Below are 17400 nucleotides of genomic sequence, written 5' to 3' on the forward strand. Positions count from 1 at the left end.
TATATATTCTTCCATTGTTTGTCTTTAGCATGCAGATCTGATGCACTACTAAAATACATGTCCCGGGTGACTTTGTTGTATACATTATTAGTGTTGTGCTTCTGTTGCTTGATTCACAAAAGTGATTTCTTTCTGATGTAAAATGGCCCTATGAAAAGGCCGTGTAACTTTTGTCAAAGGGTAGGCTTTTAGAACACACTTGAATTAAGACAACTGAAAGCCATTTTGGTGAAGCTGCTGAGGCAAGGGACACCAGAGCGAAGGATGGTGCTGGTGGACCCCTTCTGCAGCGGCGAAACCGCAAGGAAACCCTGGGTGAAACCGAGGAAGAGAAGCCGAGAGGTGGGGGGGGGAGGGAGAGGGAGAGAGGGACAGAGTCAATCCCAGCCCCTCTCCCTGGGCAGGGAGTGAGAGCTTCTGAGGAGCTGCAGCTCTTACTCACCATGGGTGGGAACAAAGGGACGGTGGCCTGACCCCCCCTCAGGTAGAAGAGCAGCCCCTGGGGAGCGTGGCGACCAGGAGGAGGCAAACATGGCGTGGTGTGGTAGAAGGGCCTGGCACGGCAGTTGGTGCAGCAGTTTGCATGGCAGTTAGCACAAGCAGGGCATGGGCCCCCTCTTGGCTCAAGGTAAGAACTCAGCTAGTGGCCATAGCCCCCCTGAAGAGGACCTAGCCATGGTATCCACTCAGGCAAAAACCCAACAGTGGCAGTGGCTGTCTAGGTCTCTGGCTGCAGATGATGCCTCGGCCTGGCACTCATATTGGAGGAGCGCAGAGAGCAGAGATCTGCTGCCTCCCTGGGGCCCAGGTTAGTGATGTCACCGAGAAACTCCCAGGCCTAGTGCAGCCCTCTGATTGCTACTTGATAGTGGTCATGCAGGTGGGCACTAATGAGGTTTCCAAGGCAAGTCCTAGGGCGATAAAAAGGGATTTCAGAGAACTGGGCTGAATGCTTACAGGATCAGGAGCAGAGATGGCCTTTTCCTCAGTTCTTTCAGTGGCAGGAAAAGCTGAAAGTATTAGGAAAACACAACTGATTAATAAATGGCTATGGGGCTGGTGCTGCTGGATGAACTTTGGGTTTTTTGATCATGGAGATGTTTACAGGGCACCAGGTCTGCTAGCAAACAATGGCATAGAACTACCAACCAGGGGAAAAAGGGTTCTTGGCCAGGAGTTAGTGGGGCTCATGGAGAGAGCTTAAAACTAAAACTTAACTTAAACATTGAGAGAGCTTGAAGGGGTTAGGGGATAAAACACCTGGAAATGAGCCTGGGGGCAACAAGAGGACAAGAGTTACCAAGGCTCATCCAGAGAGCTTTAAACCAGATTTGAAGGGGAATGGGGGTGCAGCTGGGCTTGTTAGAGAGGTGCCTGTAGGTTATGGCTCAGCACTTGCGGGGTGGCACACTAGTAGTTTTCCTTCTTTGAAATGCTTCTACAGTAATGCACACAGCATGGGGAATAAACAGGAAGAACTAGAGATCTGTGTGTGGTTGCACGGCCATGATCTCATTGCAATCACTGAGACATGGTGGGATAGCTCAGATGATTGGAGCGTTGTCACGGATGGCTATGTACTGTTCAGGAAAGACAGGGCATCAAAGCAAGGAGGTGGGGAGTGGCTCTTTATGTGAAAGAGCACCTGGAGTGTACCAGACTCTGGCCAAGGGAGAAGGAAGAACATGTTGAGAGCTTATGGGTGAGAATTAAGGGGCAGGCCAACATGAATGACACTGTTGTGGGTGTCTACTCTAGGCCACTGACTTCTTTCTCCCTTTTGGAAAAATTTAATGGGACCAAGGGTGTGCACGCGATGTTTGCCTCTCTCAGAGGACCGGCCAACTGCAGTGCTGACTTTTAGGGTGGGAAAGCAGCCATCCCATGCCCATGATGAACGCTGCTGATGCTGAATGTAAGATTTACAAACTGAATGGTTTATTTAACAGAATTTAGGGAAAGGAGGTTCAGTAAGGGCAAAGAGCAATAAGGGATAAGGAAAGAAGCTTGGGGTAACACTCCAACAGTTAGCATTTTCCACCCAGCAATACTTTTAAGTGGGGGAATTTAGGAGAATTGAGGAGAAGAGGAGGAGATGGGAGGACAGGCCCGATGCTGACTTTTCCCCTCTGTGGGGTTGTGAGGTGTGTGTATGTGTATGTTGGCCAGGAAGTGGAGGAGAAGGGTTTATAAGGTAAATCCTTTACCATACTCCAGAGATGGTCTGCTGAAAGATTTGCTCTTCATAGCCACTCTGTCTCACCTGCACGGTAGCAGGACCACGTGCAGTGAGGACCGGGTGGGCTGTGATGGATGAGGTCCCAAGTCATCTTCTGTCTCCAATGGGATGCAGAGTGTGTCCTCAGAAGGAGCGTCCTCTTCTTTTTTTCTTCCCTGGCTCTTTGGCAGCAGCGCAAGGCAGGAGCAGTTTCAGTTCCAGCCACAGTCTGAGAAGCAGTCCCTCAGCAGTCAGCAGCAACCAAGTAATCAAAGGCAACCCCTACAGGAGGAGCAGCAAGCCAGGAGTCCAAGGCAAAGGCAGCGCAGTCTGTCCAGGGCTGCTTTTATACCTCACTACATTGTAGTCCCAAGTCTCCAATTGGTTCTTCACGCTCTTCTCTGAGCTGTTGTCCAGTCAGAGTTCGAAATCTCGCTGCAGTCTCTGGGCGGAACAGCAACAGTGTTGTGGTTCTTCCACCATGGGATTCCTTAGTCTGGTCTTTCAGCATGGCAGTACAGGAAGTTGTTCTTTAGCCCATGATGAAGGGAAAGGCAGGGAGCATGAGGAGCAGCCTTTTTGACCAGGTTAGATCATTGCTCTATGAGGCAGTCGGTTGTTCCAGAGAGGGGAGGGGTACTGACCCTCACACCACCTGATCAGGATGAGGACGTTGATGAGTCACTTTTACAGGCAGCTGCAAGTATCCTCATAATCACAGGCCTTGGTTTTCATGGGGGATTTCAATCAGCCAGATATTTGCTGGAAAGGAAACACAGCCAGGCGTACACGGTCTAGAAGGTTCTTGCAGAGTGTTAATGACAACTTTCTTACGCAGGTGGCTGAGGAAGCTACAAGGGGCAATGTGCTACTAGACCTGGTACTGACAAAGAGGGTCTTGTTGGAGATGTGAAGGTTGGGGCGAACTTGGCTGTACTAACCACAGAATGGTGGAATTTACTGTTTTGGGTGGAAGTGGGAGAGAAATGAGCAAGAGTGTAACCTTGGTCTTCGGGAATGCAACATTTAATGTCTTCAAAGATCTACTTGATGGAATACCATGGGGTAAGGCTCTGGAAGGTATGGATGTCCATGAAAGCTGAGCAGCTTTCAGACACCACATGCTCGAAGCTCAAAACTGGTGCATCCAAGTGAGAAAGAAATCAAGCAGAGGAGGTAGGAGACCTGCATGGATGAGTAGGGGTCTTCTGGAAAAAATTGAAGGAAAGAAGGAAGTTTACAGAACGTGGAAGACAGGTCTGGCGACTTGGGAGGAATACAGGAACGTTGTAAGAGAATACAGGGATGCAACGAGGAAAGCTAAGGCCCACCTGGAACTAAAGCTGGCATGGAGCATCAAGGACAACAAGAAAAGTTTCTTCAGTACGCCAGTAATAAAAGGAAGACTAGGGGAAATGTAGGCCTGCTGATGGATGAGGCGAGTGCCCTTGTGACTGATGACACAGGGAAGGTGGAGTTATTGAATGCCTTCTTTGCTTCAGTCTTAACTGCAAAATCCAGCCCTCTTAAATCCCAGACCCCAGAGACAGGAGGAGGTCTGGAGAAAGGAAGGATTTCCCTTGGTAGAGGAGTACCAGGTTAGAGGCCACCTAGCCAAACTGGACATCCATAAATCCATGGGCTCTTATGGATGCATCCGTAATCCTTGAGAGGTCATGGAGAACAGGAGAGGTGCCTGAGGACTGGAGGAGGGCTAATGTCTCTCCAGTCTTCAAAAAGGGCAAGAAGAAGGACCCAGAGAACTAACAGGGCATTTAGTCTCACCTCTGTTCCTGGTAAGGTGTTAGAAAAAAATCATTCTGGATGTCATCACAAAACATGTGAAAGTGAAGAATGTCAGTGGAAGAAATCAGCATGGATTCACGCAAGGGAAATCATGCTTGACCAACCTGATTGGCTTCTATGACGTCATTACAGGCTGGCTGTATGAGGGGAGAGCAGTGGATGTTACCTACCTCAACTTCAGTGAGGCTTTTGATACTGTCTCCCATAACCTAGGGAGGGAAACTTCAGGCCTTTTAGAATTAGGTGATTACAATGAGTGGAAATTTCTTGGAAAAGGAGACAAGGGGGAATAAAAAAACATTTTGCTCTGCTTTGAGTGCTCCTTCATAGTTGTAACTGAAATTGTATTTTAATTAAAGCAGAATTCTAGAATGAGAGTTCTGCAATGGAAAGTATGAATGGTAATGGATGTCTGGGAAAGCTAGGGGGAAAGAAAAGTTGAGAACAGGACCAAAAACATTGTGTTTTTATTCGGAGTGTTTAATTATGGTGGTGTCTGTGAAACTTTTACATAATGGAGTCTAAGGAAAAGGTCTTAAGTAGTCTAGAAGACAATTTGTCAGAGTTTCTGTGGCTCTTATAATTTGGATACTTTTATTATAAATTCTGGAAATTCTCAGACTTCAGAGTATCATGCTGAGAAAGATGACGTTAATGATTTTTACTAGTGGTGGGAGCAGCCATTTCAGGATACTGAAGTGTATGATGTTTTACTGTGTTAAATAGATAAAGCATGGGAAACTAAAGGCTTTGTGACTCCTGAAGTTTACTAGTAAGATTGAAGTACTGGTAGTAGACTACTTATGCACTTTGTAGGTTTGGCTCTTTATGTTTTTTTAATCCAAGTGCATCTGTTTCCAAGGATCTGTTTGTTTTGTCAAAAATTGAATGTAAACATTTTTATCCAGTAATAGGTGTGTTTTCTTTGAAGGCAAACCTTCTGAAGTCTTTTGTTTTACTTGGTACAAGTGTATGAAACTGCCAGGCGGAAAGAAGTATTGCAGTCATATGTCAGCTACAGTCATAATAGTTTTCAAAATGGTGCTTTTTCATATGGCATCCTATAGCAAGCCTGTACCTTGAACTTGAGGTCTTCTGCATCTGTTCAAAATACTTGGTTTCTCTCAGGTGAAGTATTTTAGTGAAATGCAAGTTTATTCACGGGATGACCAGTAACTTCGTGTTTGGAGGCAGGTTGTTCGGTGTCAGATATCCCAGCTTCCTGTGATAAAGACCAGGTGTAGATCAGTTCCTCTGAGCAGATTATCAACTTGTTGACAGAGACTATTATGTCATCTTGTATTGAGAAGATGGGGAGCAGAACCTGGGCTAGCAATAACATGAGTACATCCCAACCCCCAGCTGGAAGTGCTTTTACTGCAAAAACCTTTGAAGTTTTTGTTTCTGTTCCTTTCATTTTAACCTTGAATAATGCTATGTTTATGTATAGTGTTTGGCAAACATTTCACAGGGGCTTTTCTGATTATACAAGCTGTAAATATAAGGTTTAAATTGGGCATTTGAGAAAGGGGAAAATCACTGAATTTGCATTCTTCCCTTGGAGAAGTGATGACTTTTGCAGTCTTTGTGGTCCAGGGGTGCTTAGCCTCAATGTTAAAAGGCACACCAAAAAGTCTGTTCACCCATTGTTCTCCCACCATCAAAAAGCTCTGTTGGTCTTCTGATTTGATTCAGTTCCCATTTTCATGGGACACAACCTACTTTCTTTCAGTGTGTTGTTGGTTTTTTTTTTAATTAATTAAAGCTGGGGAGGGACTTTTTACTAGGGCTTGTAGTGAGAGGACAGAAGATAATGGATCAAAACTGGAAGAGGGGAGATTTTCCTAAAAGTGTGAGGGTGGTGAGACACTGGAACAGATTGCCCAGGGAAGTTGTGGAAGCCCCATCCCTGGAAACGTTCAAGGGCAAGCTGGGGTTTGGAGCAACCTCATCCAGTGGGATTGGAACTAGATGATCTTCTAAGTCCCTTCCAATTCAAGCCATTATATGATTCTATGAATAAGATTGGTAGAGTAAGAGCCCCAGAGTAAGCCCCCCCAAAATCTGGGGGTTTTGTGAATATGATGTTTCTTCAGGTAATTTTCATTCAATAGATTTTTTATTGTTTTTTTTTTTAATACGGCAGTTGAAAACAAACCTGTGAACTTAGGCAGCTGGGCATGACAAATGTTTAGACACAGTATTCTAGTCATCTTGTAAACAAATTAAAATGTCCAGTTTTCCCAAGTTAGGAGAATTACAGTGTGTGGATAATGGCAGCATATGAAGTTCTGGAAATTGTAGAACATTCATGCTGAACAAAACTGAAAAGTTTTTGCAGGAAATTTCTGTTCTGTTTCTAACTTGCCTGTCTAATGTTGTACAGGGATCTCTTGTATCTCAGTATTTCCTCAATTCTTTTATCACAGCATCCTAGATATATGAATCTGTACTGTTTCAGTGGACAGTTTGTTGACATGAGGGATTTAATAGATGTCATGCTGGAAGCTTACTACTCTGTTTGCAGATGGCACAGATAACTTGTATCAATATGCTTTTTTTCTTTTTATAGAACTCGATTTCCTAAACATACGATTGCCATCACTTAATTTTGCTTTAGTCAGTGCAACCAATGGGTATCCAGCAAGACTCTCTTATCTCTTAGTGTACAGCTCACGAAGTAAAGAAATTTAAGAAGAGTTAAGAAAATTTGAGGTAGCATATATTTCATTACAATATTACTTGAGTGACAGCAGTTATAACAGGCCTTGTGCTCATCACCTTTTGTGGTTTAAAAAAAAAATACCTACTCTTTAGCAGCTGAACTTGCGTGGTAGATCAGCTGTTATTCCTAAAGGAAGAAGCCTTGAGTGTCAAGACAATCTGCAGTTAGAACATTTTTCTAGACTTTTCCCTGACCTGGCAGAGTTCAAAATACTCCTTTCCATGTTGAAGCAGTTATAGTTTGTTGTGTTCTTATAATCATCACTGTCATCGCTCAAGCCCTCTTATCTCTTGGCTTGTTTATTACAATTCATTATAGCTGCAGCTGAAGCTTTTGATCCAGATAAACCTCACACTGTTTTTGAACTCAGCAGTTACTTTTCTAGGCAACACAACTAAGATTTCATCCCTCCACTGTTAGGCTTTTTGCACTGGCTCCTTGAGGAATAGTTTCAGGATTTTATCCTGATATTTTAAGTCTCCCAAGGTTATTACTTGGAAAATGGCTTTCATCTCTCTGGCCGTGACCACCCATGATAATTGTGTTTTCCTATAGTGTAATATATAACTATAGCGGTGGGATTGCTAAAGCTAGTAAGGTACAGAGGAATAATGTTAAAACTTATTTTCAACAAATAGAAAGATGATGATCACATCAAGATGAAGTACAACTGGGGAATAGTGGTGCTGGATAATTTGTTGAACAAACAATCATGAAAAAGCCTAAGGTCTTTAATAGCATCCTATATAATAGAATTGTGATATTACAGCATCTCTTGTTCTAGCAACAGGGTTCATTAACCAGGGGGAGTCTAGAAGGAACCCCATTCATTTTTATTGCACTGAGACATAGAACAGCATCACATAAAGTTAATCAGTTGCTTGAGTCTTGGTTCAGTTTGGGATTTATTTTTAAAGTAAAAGACAGAGAAGTTGTGACTAGTGGAGTCCCTCAGGGGTCAGTACTGGGACTGGTACTATTCAATATTCTCATCATCTGTTCCCTGGATGAGGGAACAGAGTGTGCTCTCAGCAAGTTTGCTGATGACACTAAACTGGTAGGAGTGGCTGACACACCAGAAGGCTGTGCTGCCATTCAGCAAGACCTAGATAGGCTGGGGAGTTAGGTGGGGAGAAACTTGATGAAATTCAGCAAGGGCAAGTGTAGAGTCTTACATCTGGGGAAGAACAACCCCATGGACCAGTACAGTTTGGGGGCTGACCTGCTGGAGAGCAGTGTAGGTGAAAGGGACCTGGGGATCCTGGTGGACAGCAGGATGACCATGAGCCAGCAATGTGCCCTTGTAGCCAAGAAGGCCAATGGCATCCTGGGGTGCATTAGAAAGGCTGTGGTTACTAGGTCGAGAGGTTCTCTTCTCCCTCTATTCTGCCTTGGTGAGGCCACATCTGGAATATTGTGTCCAGTTCTGGGCCCCTCAGTTCAAGAAGGACAGGGAACTGCTGGAAAGAGTCCAGCACAGAGCCACAAAGATGATGGAGTGGAACATCTTCCTTATGAGGAAAGGCTGAGGGAGCTGGGTCTCTTTAGCTTGGAGAAGAGGAAACTGAGGGGTGACCTCATCAATGTCTACAAATACGTTAAGGGCGAGTGTCAGGAGGATGGAGCCAGGCTTTTTTCAGTGATGTCCAGTGACAGGACAAGGGGCAATGGGTGCAAACTGGAACACAGGAGGTTCCACGTGAAGATCAGAAAAAACCTTCTTTACTGTGAGAGTGACAGAGCCCTGGGACAGGCTGCCCAGAGAGGTTGTGGAGTCTCCTTCACTGGAGACATTCAAAATCCACCTGGACGTGTTCCTGTGTGATGTGCTCTGGGTGATCCTGCTCTGGCAGGGGATTGGACTAGATGATCTTTCGAGGTCCCTTCCAACCCTTAAGATTCTGTGATTCTGTGAAGTTAAGAATCTATTTTTATTCACTTAGGCACCTGCAGATCTTTTAAAAATATTATCATCACAGAGAGCATTTAATGAGTCTTTCGAGAAGTTGTAGAGGAACCTTTTTTGAGTTCTTTTAAGCCTTCTCCTCTGCAAATTTATTACTTACTGAATGCAGGTGTAAGTGAGATCTTCATGTTGCTCTGTACTGAGTAATGTTTTTCTTAATATACATGCAACTGTTCCCTTGAGTAAAGCCCATTTTCAAAGCAGGATTTGAATAGGAAAATAACAGTGCTTTTCTACATATGTTTAGAATTTGCATGTCAGCAGTGCTTTTATGCAAATGGACTGTTTGAGCTCCATATTCTGTGATGTTTCTGGTAAAGAACCCCTTGATAGGAGTGACTAATACTTGTGGTTACAGGTAGTATTAGAACTAGACGTTCATGAATGTGTGAAGTCAAAAGTTGGACACTAAAATATTAGCAAATTGTCCTAAATTGGCAATTACACAAATTCCAGTTCTGTTGAATCCCTTTGGAACATTCTGATTTTACTAAACAGAAAACCAGCTGTTTATAAACCTTTGTACCTGCCTTTTGAGAAAGATGAAGCAATCCTTTTGTTCTCAAACTGTGTTTGCCAAAAATCTTATTGATTGCCAAGTAGTATGCATGAGGCCAGCTCAGCTAATAAACCCAAAGGGAAAGAATTCTAAGCAGAAATAATGTTTTCATTATACCTACTTTTTTCCTTTGGTGCATTTCATGAGAATGAGTCATTTAAATAAACGTAGGTAGGGATGTTACAGGCAGGTCTTTATTTTTAAAACAAACAAACAAAACCTCTGGAGTTCTCAGGATTAAGAGCTGTTGGTTTTTTGATTAAAACAGCTTATCCCCAGGAAAAGATAACTGCTTACATGTTTAATCTGGCTTTGTCACCAACATTCCTCTTCAGTTCAAAATTCCTGTTTTAATAGCAACAGTTTGAAATTACATGACTGATATAAATTCAAGAGAAAGGTCTGAATTTTACTTGTCTTTCAAGGATGCTGTTCTTCAGACCTAACCTGCTACTGAAAAAAACCAGTCCTGCTCTTTATTTTACAGTGTCAGTGTTTGAGAATTGGAGTAATCTTGGCAATTTGAATTCTGTAATGGATTAATAAAGTTCCAGATTTGTAAAGAAAAGTTTAATTTTAATGCTGTGGAACACGTATTGCTATTTCTAAATTTCAGTTAGGCCCTTGATGACATCAGTGGGGTTTCGTTTCTGCTGCCCTTCCTTGCTTCTCCTTCCTCCCTCTCCTCCATCACTGTACTGCTCTACTCATTCAGAAGAGTCTGTCTGTCTCTGATTTCCTTACACTTGCAAAGTTTGTTGTATATACTAGGCTAAAGAGTATTTTGAAAACTATAATGAAATTTACCTCCTTTGCAACTGAATGTGAGGATTGGCAATGTGAGGAGGAGAATGTGAGGATTCTGTTTGTATCATTCTTCAAACTGTGCTTGAAAATACATGTTCTACAGTATAAGTGGGTTTTTTTATTTTGAAGTAAATGTGATTTATATAATTTTTATTAGCCCCTTCTTTCACATCAGGTTTTTAGTTGTGAAAGTAGGAAATAGTGGATCTATTATGTTATTTTCTGTAGGCAGTTAGCAAACTTTTCCCTTTTTAATTTAATTCTATAAAAATACCTTTAATTCTGCTTAAACTCTGGCTCACTTGTAGATTATAAGAAAGCTGAAGCAATGTAAACAGCAGAAATTACCTTTTTATTAATATTGCAAGTAGTGGAAGTTAAAATTACTGTGATATTAGCATTATTTGCACAATAGTAAAGATCCTGTTATCAAATTATTTTATTTTCTTTTTCACAACATAGTTTAAAATTAAGAAGGCAGTTAAAAGCTTGTAATATGTTAATTAAATATCTGTCTTGGGGGACTGCATATGCAACTTTGTATGTATAAAAGTATGCAAATAAGCTATACTAGTTTCATGTGTAAATAAAACGATGTGAAACACTAGTTAAAATAGTATTAAAATTTTCTTGATATTAACAGAAGATCAAGAATTATTAGGAATGCTGCAGAGACAGAGCAACTTGGTGTTTTGCTTGTTTTCTTGAAAGACGCTTTACCACCCCACCTTCCCTTCCCCCTCCCAAGAATCTTTAGGACTTTAAATTTTTAGAACAAAGCCCTGTTTTTTGGAATCCAAGCTGTTTATATGAAATAGAAGTTTCTACCAAGCTTGAAGTAAGACATCTGGAGCAGATGTTAGATACATGTTTTTCAAGTCATCCCTTTGTTTCGGGTGTTTGTCATACGTTGATGTATACAAGATCTAATTTCTAGAAAAAAATATTATTTTTATCTACACAATTGTTTTAGATCTTGCTGTTGTTGTTCAGGCTGGCTTCACTAGAATCTTCAAAGGTTTGATACTTTAAATCCCTCTATGATAGTATAGTCACAGGTAATTAAAATCAGTTCTTACGTTCTCTCTGCCCTAAGTTGAATGGATAAGTTGAATAGATAAATTGAAGTCTATTCTTAGAGATAATTTACAAGCTTACCATCCTCATGTGTTTTTCTTTCTCATTTGAGATCCAAGTGTTGCTATTTTACTACATTCATCTTTATGAACAAAAAAATAACTTACAGCGTTGTCTTCTGTCGTGAATGGTAAAGCTGAAAGCTGCTTTATGTTTTATATGCAGACAGTTGCTAATATTTCTTGCAGAATCACATGTTCCTTTTTATTTATATTACTTCTGTGTAGGAGCATGCAAGTTACCTAATAATTTTTAGATTTTTGGGTAAAGATCTTGTATTAATTTACATGTTATAAAGCAACAAAATAGAAACTAAATTTGCTAAAATAAAAAGCCACAAGATGGCATCAAATTGTCAGTTCTATCTGTTGCTCCTAGCATTTTTTAAAAGTCAAAATATTACAGACTCTATGGATTGCTACATAGAACCATTTGGGATAGTGTATCTGCAATGAAATAGTTTTTCCATCCATTATTTGTACTTTGCAAAGCCATAATAAGAAACTTCTAATAGTTTTTTTTGTGCTTCAAGAGAGTAATCTAACTTGGGTCTATGTGAAACCTTCCTCCAAGAAAAAACAATTATTTCTACTATAACATGTTTTATTGGTTTAAACACAAGGGTTCATTTCCTAAAATGAGTTATGTTCAGGCAACTTCTCATTCCAATCAAGAAGTGAATGAAAGTAACTGAACTGTGGATATTAATGCTCATTTAGACTTAAGAAAAGTACTAGGTATCTAAAATATATATTTTTTTTCTAAAATATAGAAAAATACTAGTTAGGTCCTGGTATCAGGTGACTATTGGCAATTTGTGCTTTTTACAAAGTAACACGAAGAATGACAGATGTATTTTTTTTAATTAAAAAGGCCAACAAACACTGCAGAAGTTTTTAAAAAGCAGCTGTTAATAGAAACTGAAAAAACAAAGCAACACCCACTTTTTGGTAGCTAAATACAAATATAGGTTGACCATAATTTGCTTTTTTTGTTGTTAGGTAATATTTATGTCTCTGTAGATGGAATATCTCAGACTTACTGTTGCAAAAAATAGGTCTTGTTTTAAATGTTGTTGAACTTTTTACATTAAAATGGGTTGGGGATGCAGTGTATTGGAGAACAGGGAAGCATGGTAAGAATCTGTCCAAAACAATTTGCATCTTCATAATATGTTGCAATTTGCCCCTATGAGGTAGAAGCAGGGAAGGGGAAAAGACTGCCCATGTGAAAGGGAAGATGTAAGCTGTATACAAAACGTATAAATTTAAGGGACTTGAACCAGGAGAACTACAGCTTCTTGTTACTGTAAACACAGTTCACTCTCACAAAACTTACCAAAGTACATAGCAGTGTCCAAATTTTTAAGACAAACATAGAAATTTAAGATGGAATGAGAGAAGAAAAGAACACAGTAAGTTTACTTACCAGGGAATACAATAATAATAGAAGTCAAGTTGTTCCAAGGTGTAGGTTTTTTCCCTTATTTGACTGTAAGCGGGAATCAGGATTTTTTTCACATGTACTAACCTGTTTTCTATTCATGCATTAGTTTGTGAACCCAGTTGGTTTAGGTATTTAGGTAGGATAATCGTAGAATCATAGAATGGTTTTGATACTAGGATGTCATGCAGGACAGTGTCAAAGGCTTTGCACAGGTCCAGGTAGATTACATTGATTGCTCTTCCTTTGTCCTCTGATTCAGTGATCCCATTGTAAAAGGCCACCAAGTCAGTCCATGGAATGGAATATCTCTGGCCAATTTTGCTGTCTGTCTAACTCAGCCTCCTACAGGGGTTTCATAGAGCTCCCTGTAGAGTCTGAGCCGGCAGAGTAAAGGTGTGACCTTGAAGGCCCAGCAGTTACAAAAACATTCCATTCTTATCAATCTTAGAACACACTAGCGCTAGTTAAAAGAAAGCTTACTGAAGGGAAAAAAAAAAAAATCAGTAAAAGGAAAATTGACTTCATCCTGGCTCAAACCAGGACATCTGACAACTTGTCTCTGCTTCCCCCAGGATGCCTGTCCCTTCTTCCATTCTCTGTATACCTTCTTTTTACATTTAACTGTGTCCAGGAGCACCGTGCTCATCCACACAGGCTTCCTGGCACTCCTGCCTGCCCACTTCTAGGCAGATATAATGCTAAAGAGTAGAAGGCATACACGAAAATAAAAACAGTTACCGAGGAGAAATTTTGTAAATGTCTAATGTGATTAGTACTGAAATGGAATGAATTCCACTGGAAAGTATACACAGCAGTGTATGTGTAAATGATGCAGTGAAATCTAGGCAAGTATGAAGTTTTCAGTACCTATTTTCCTGATTTTATTCTTTGTCAGGTTGTTGCTTCTGAACAGTTAAATACATGTGGTTAATGCAAATCACAAATAAACTATATACAACCTTCTATGTTAAATTATCACAACTAAACCAAGTAATATGTTTTTGATTAAAATACAGTGCTAAGTGGCTGTCTTAAAGATTTGCATTTTTCAAATTAGATGGTTTTGTTACTAAATTAGTTCCAATTTATGAATATTCATAGTATATTCTTTAACAGTCTTGAACAGCGTATGCATAAGAATTAGGTATGTTGTTTTAGCAAAACTGTTAAGTGTTCAGAAACTTTGAAGAAATTAATGTTCTTTAAATAGCTACACAGTGATTTCTGATGCTTAGGGTGCAGCTGCACAAACAAAAGCTCCCCTAACCCGAGTGTTAATTTGCAGTGGGCTAGTTACTTAAGAGTAACTTTTACATTAAAACCTTCCCAGTAGAAGATGTGAAATATCTTACTGTGTGTTCACTGAGAAATGGGCTGCTCTCTTTACAAGGAGTCAGAGCATGGCAAAAGAGAATCTGCCTCTGAGTCACTTACAGCCAGAAATTACCAACAGCACTTACCATGTGTGGTTGAATGAACCAACTGTGAAGTTTAATTTGTCAACTTAATTTTCTTCTCCTCTGGGAGAAATCCTAGCATATAGTTCTCTGTGGTTATAGCTGCCTTGTAAACAGAGCTTGTGTCATAAATTAGTGCATCATCATAGGAAGAACTCTATCTGAATGCTTTTCAAAAGCATTAATTTTGTGTCTAAACTCAGTGTCTTTTGTTTTCAGGACAGTGGGAAATGTTAGCAAAATGATCCTGCTAATGACTTCCTTATTGAAAGCTGGTTTCCTTCTCCACTTAATGTATCTTGTCAGCCATCACTGCTCTGTACTTTTGTTTCTTCCTCATCTTAATTGTGTACTTTTCTCCTTACAAACCATTCAAGAATAGTGAGCTTGTATATTGATCAGAGCTTTTGCTACATTGTCTGTAGTTTTTATGTAATAGGAGGTGGTCATTAAGTCACTGGTAATCATGAAAAGCGATGTAAACCGGTTACGTAAAAAAGGATATTATGCCTTCAGTAGGTGACAATTGTGCTTCTGTACTAAGATGCTAGAATATCAGGAACTGAGAGTTGCAGTTCATCATGAAATTATCATGGTCTAAGGCAGTGATTTACAGAACCAAAAGTCATGATCTCTGTCACTGATTTTCAGGAATTGTTCTTGGATGTGGTAACTGTCTTTTGTGTCTTTTATTCTCCGTATATTCTGGTGCTTTAATGAAAGAAATCACAACCACAAGCCATACAGAAACCAAAGCAAGGCTTTGGTTGTAATTTGGTTATAATTCTTTCCAAGAATTTCCAGAATCTCCAAAGTAGCTCCTGGTTCTCTCCCTTGGTTTCAGCTACCATAGGATGTGCAGGGTCTGTTTGAGACATGGGAGGCACTGAATAAGTGGAAGAAAAGATAGAAAAGTTGTACTATGGATTCTGTAGGGGGAGGGAAGAGGAATGGATGTGCAGTACTGCAGAAAGTAGTAGTTATGCATCCAAGCAAACTGAATTGGATTTGGCAACTTGAAAATTACCATTGCAGTAAGTGTCTGTCCTTTAGCCAAACTTTTTTTTTTGTTGCCCCCATTTTGTATGGTGCTGTGAATTTAAGGAAATGTTATGGGAGAATTCTTGATATTTCTTTAAAATGTGTAATTAGTACACCACAGGAACGGTCTTTTCTCACAGAAAATGACATTTTTCTATAGAAATATGCAAAATCTTTTCTTACCACTTCTTTGGTTAAAAGAAGGGTGATGTTTCAAATAGCTAATATTTCTCAGCCTAAAGACTTCTTACTTCTCTCAAAGGTAGTCAGCCTTTCCTGCTTCTCTTCCTTTGGAGCGTGGTATTTTGATTTTTAGCATTTGCTGAGTAATTATGGTGAAAGGAGATTGGCAAAAATACCTTTTCTCAGATACTAAAAAAGTAAGTCTTAAAAAAACAGTTACTGAATCAAGTGCCCTACATAGATGTTGGTATTTTAACAAGCAGAAAAGGGTACAGGAAAATTTGAGTTCAATCCTTTTCTTGCAATGGGGGGTTAAATCCTTACGGTGAAGATTAATAGGAGGTTGCTGATTGTAAAAGTTACAAAAGCTGCATGCTGTAGCAAATGTCAACTCCAGCCTATTGTAACTAATCTTGTGTGGCTTAAACTAAAGCTCAGGGAAGAGATTTTGAGTAAGTTTGTGTTTTCTAACGACTTGTCAAGTGATCTTCCCTTCCGTTTGTACTTCACAGTTCTTGAAATAAAAACAAAGTTTTAACTTTCATGGTGGAAACTTAAAAGCAGTTTCTTTAAGTGTCACTTAAATTGTGGAACTTGAGTCTGCCTGTGTGTGCTCCTCTGCTCATCAGCTTTTTGATTTTGAATTACAAAACTTGCTGTTATTCATGCGTGGACATAAAAATGTGCTAATGCTATATTGGACTCCTTTCAAATAGGTTTTTCTCAGGGTGGGATCTCTGACCTTTCTGATTGTCTCACAGTTGAAGGATATGCTTCACATAGCATTTAAGTCATTTTCAGATAAAACTCATGGCTTCATGTTAAGAGGTTTTCTGTCAGCCTACAAGTTGAAGTAGCTGGTATCTATGGCTTTTTTTTTTTCCTTTTTTTTTTTTTTTCCCAGTGTTTTGTTCGCTGAGGTTTCTCAGAAGTAACTTGGAACAGAGTTTGTTCTTGCAGGAATTTTATGTTGCTTTGAAACCAGATGTGTGACCTCACTGTTCTCTTACATGGTGTGTTGACTCTGCAGAGTTAACAGAACAGATACTAGTGCAGCTCTTTTGTTTGTTACATTAAGGTAATTGGATAAAGCATAAGCAGAACTAATTATCATCAGAGTGCTATTTCTGGGCACTAAAACTCTTCATGGCAGAAATGCATTGCAATTTCTTGGTCCTGGTTTTCCATCCAGAGCATAACCAGATCTTGTTTTGAAATTCTGTGGCCAATTGTTTACATTTACGTCGTCAACCTGTGGTGAAACAGATCATAGGTAAAGTGACAATACTGTAAATAGAGAGAGTTTCTTAAATACAGAAAATTTCTGATTTTCATTTGATGTTTAAAATGTAAACCTGTAAAATCTTACAAGATTATCTCTCCTTCTGAAGTCTAAACCAGAATCTGTTAAGGGTTTTGAATATCTCCACCATTTTCTTTCTTCTCTTTAATGGAAATGTATTGCCCTCATGTTCGTAACACTGTCTGTAGCTCTGTGTTCATTTAAAAAAATCCATGTGCCTGACAAGAAGGGTAGCTGTTAATGTTCCCTCTCCTGTCTTTTAAAAGGAAGGTGCCTCTGCTCGAAAAACACAAGCTCCAGCAGCACAGCCCGTACCACGACCAGGTAAGGTAACCTACTTTCATTTGTGCTTCTTGTCCAAGTAAGTATGAATTTCAAAAAAGTACTATTAAAAACTTCAGTATGCTGGAGAATGAAGTGGGGATTGTTTATTTGTGGCCTTTAACTGCGTATGTATTGGAACTAACATACAACTTTTTGCTTAATGTTACACCATGGGGCTTGGATTAATTCTCTAGAGTGGGTTGCCCAGTTAGCCCAGTGAAAAGGGATGTGTTAGTGAAATTAAAAAAGTGATTAACTGCTTCTTTGTCAGCTTGGTATTACACAAACGCCAGCTCAAATATGTAAGAGTTTGTTTATACTCCAAGGAGAAGCAACTTAAATGGAAAACCTAATCTGAAAGAGAGGTATATTATTATTTCTCTTATTAATATATCAGAAATAAATTTTTCTTTGAATGTGTTGTCATT

The 17400-nt window shown here is 39.9% G+C and overlaps 1 protein-coding gene across 1 annotated transcript in view; it reads left to right on the forward strand.

The window, feature by feature from the left end:
* The window catches only part of CDC73 (cell division cycle 73), a 112427-nt gene that overhangs the window by 74456 nt on the left and 20571 nt on the right, over window positions 1–17400 (forward strand). Inside the window, exon 11 of the mRNA XM_051624679.1 lies at window positions 16915–16972. Coding sequence (XP_051480639.1) covers window positions 16915–16972 — 58 coding nt within the window. The remainder of the gene's footprint in view (window positions 1–16914; window positions 16973–17400) is intronic.

The sequence above is a fragment of the Apus apus genome, chromosome 7 (genome assembly GCF_020740795.1).
Source record: "Apus apus isolate bApuApu2 chromosome 7, bApuApu2.pri.cur, whole genome shotgun sequence".
Classification (NCBI taxonomy): domain Eukaryota; kingdom Metazoa; phylum Chordata; class Aves; order Apodiformes; family Apodidae; genus Apus; species Apus apus.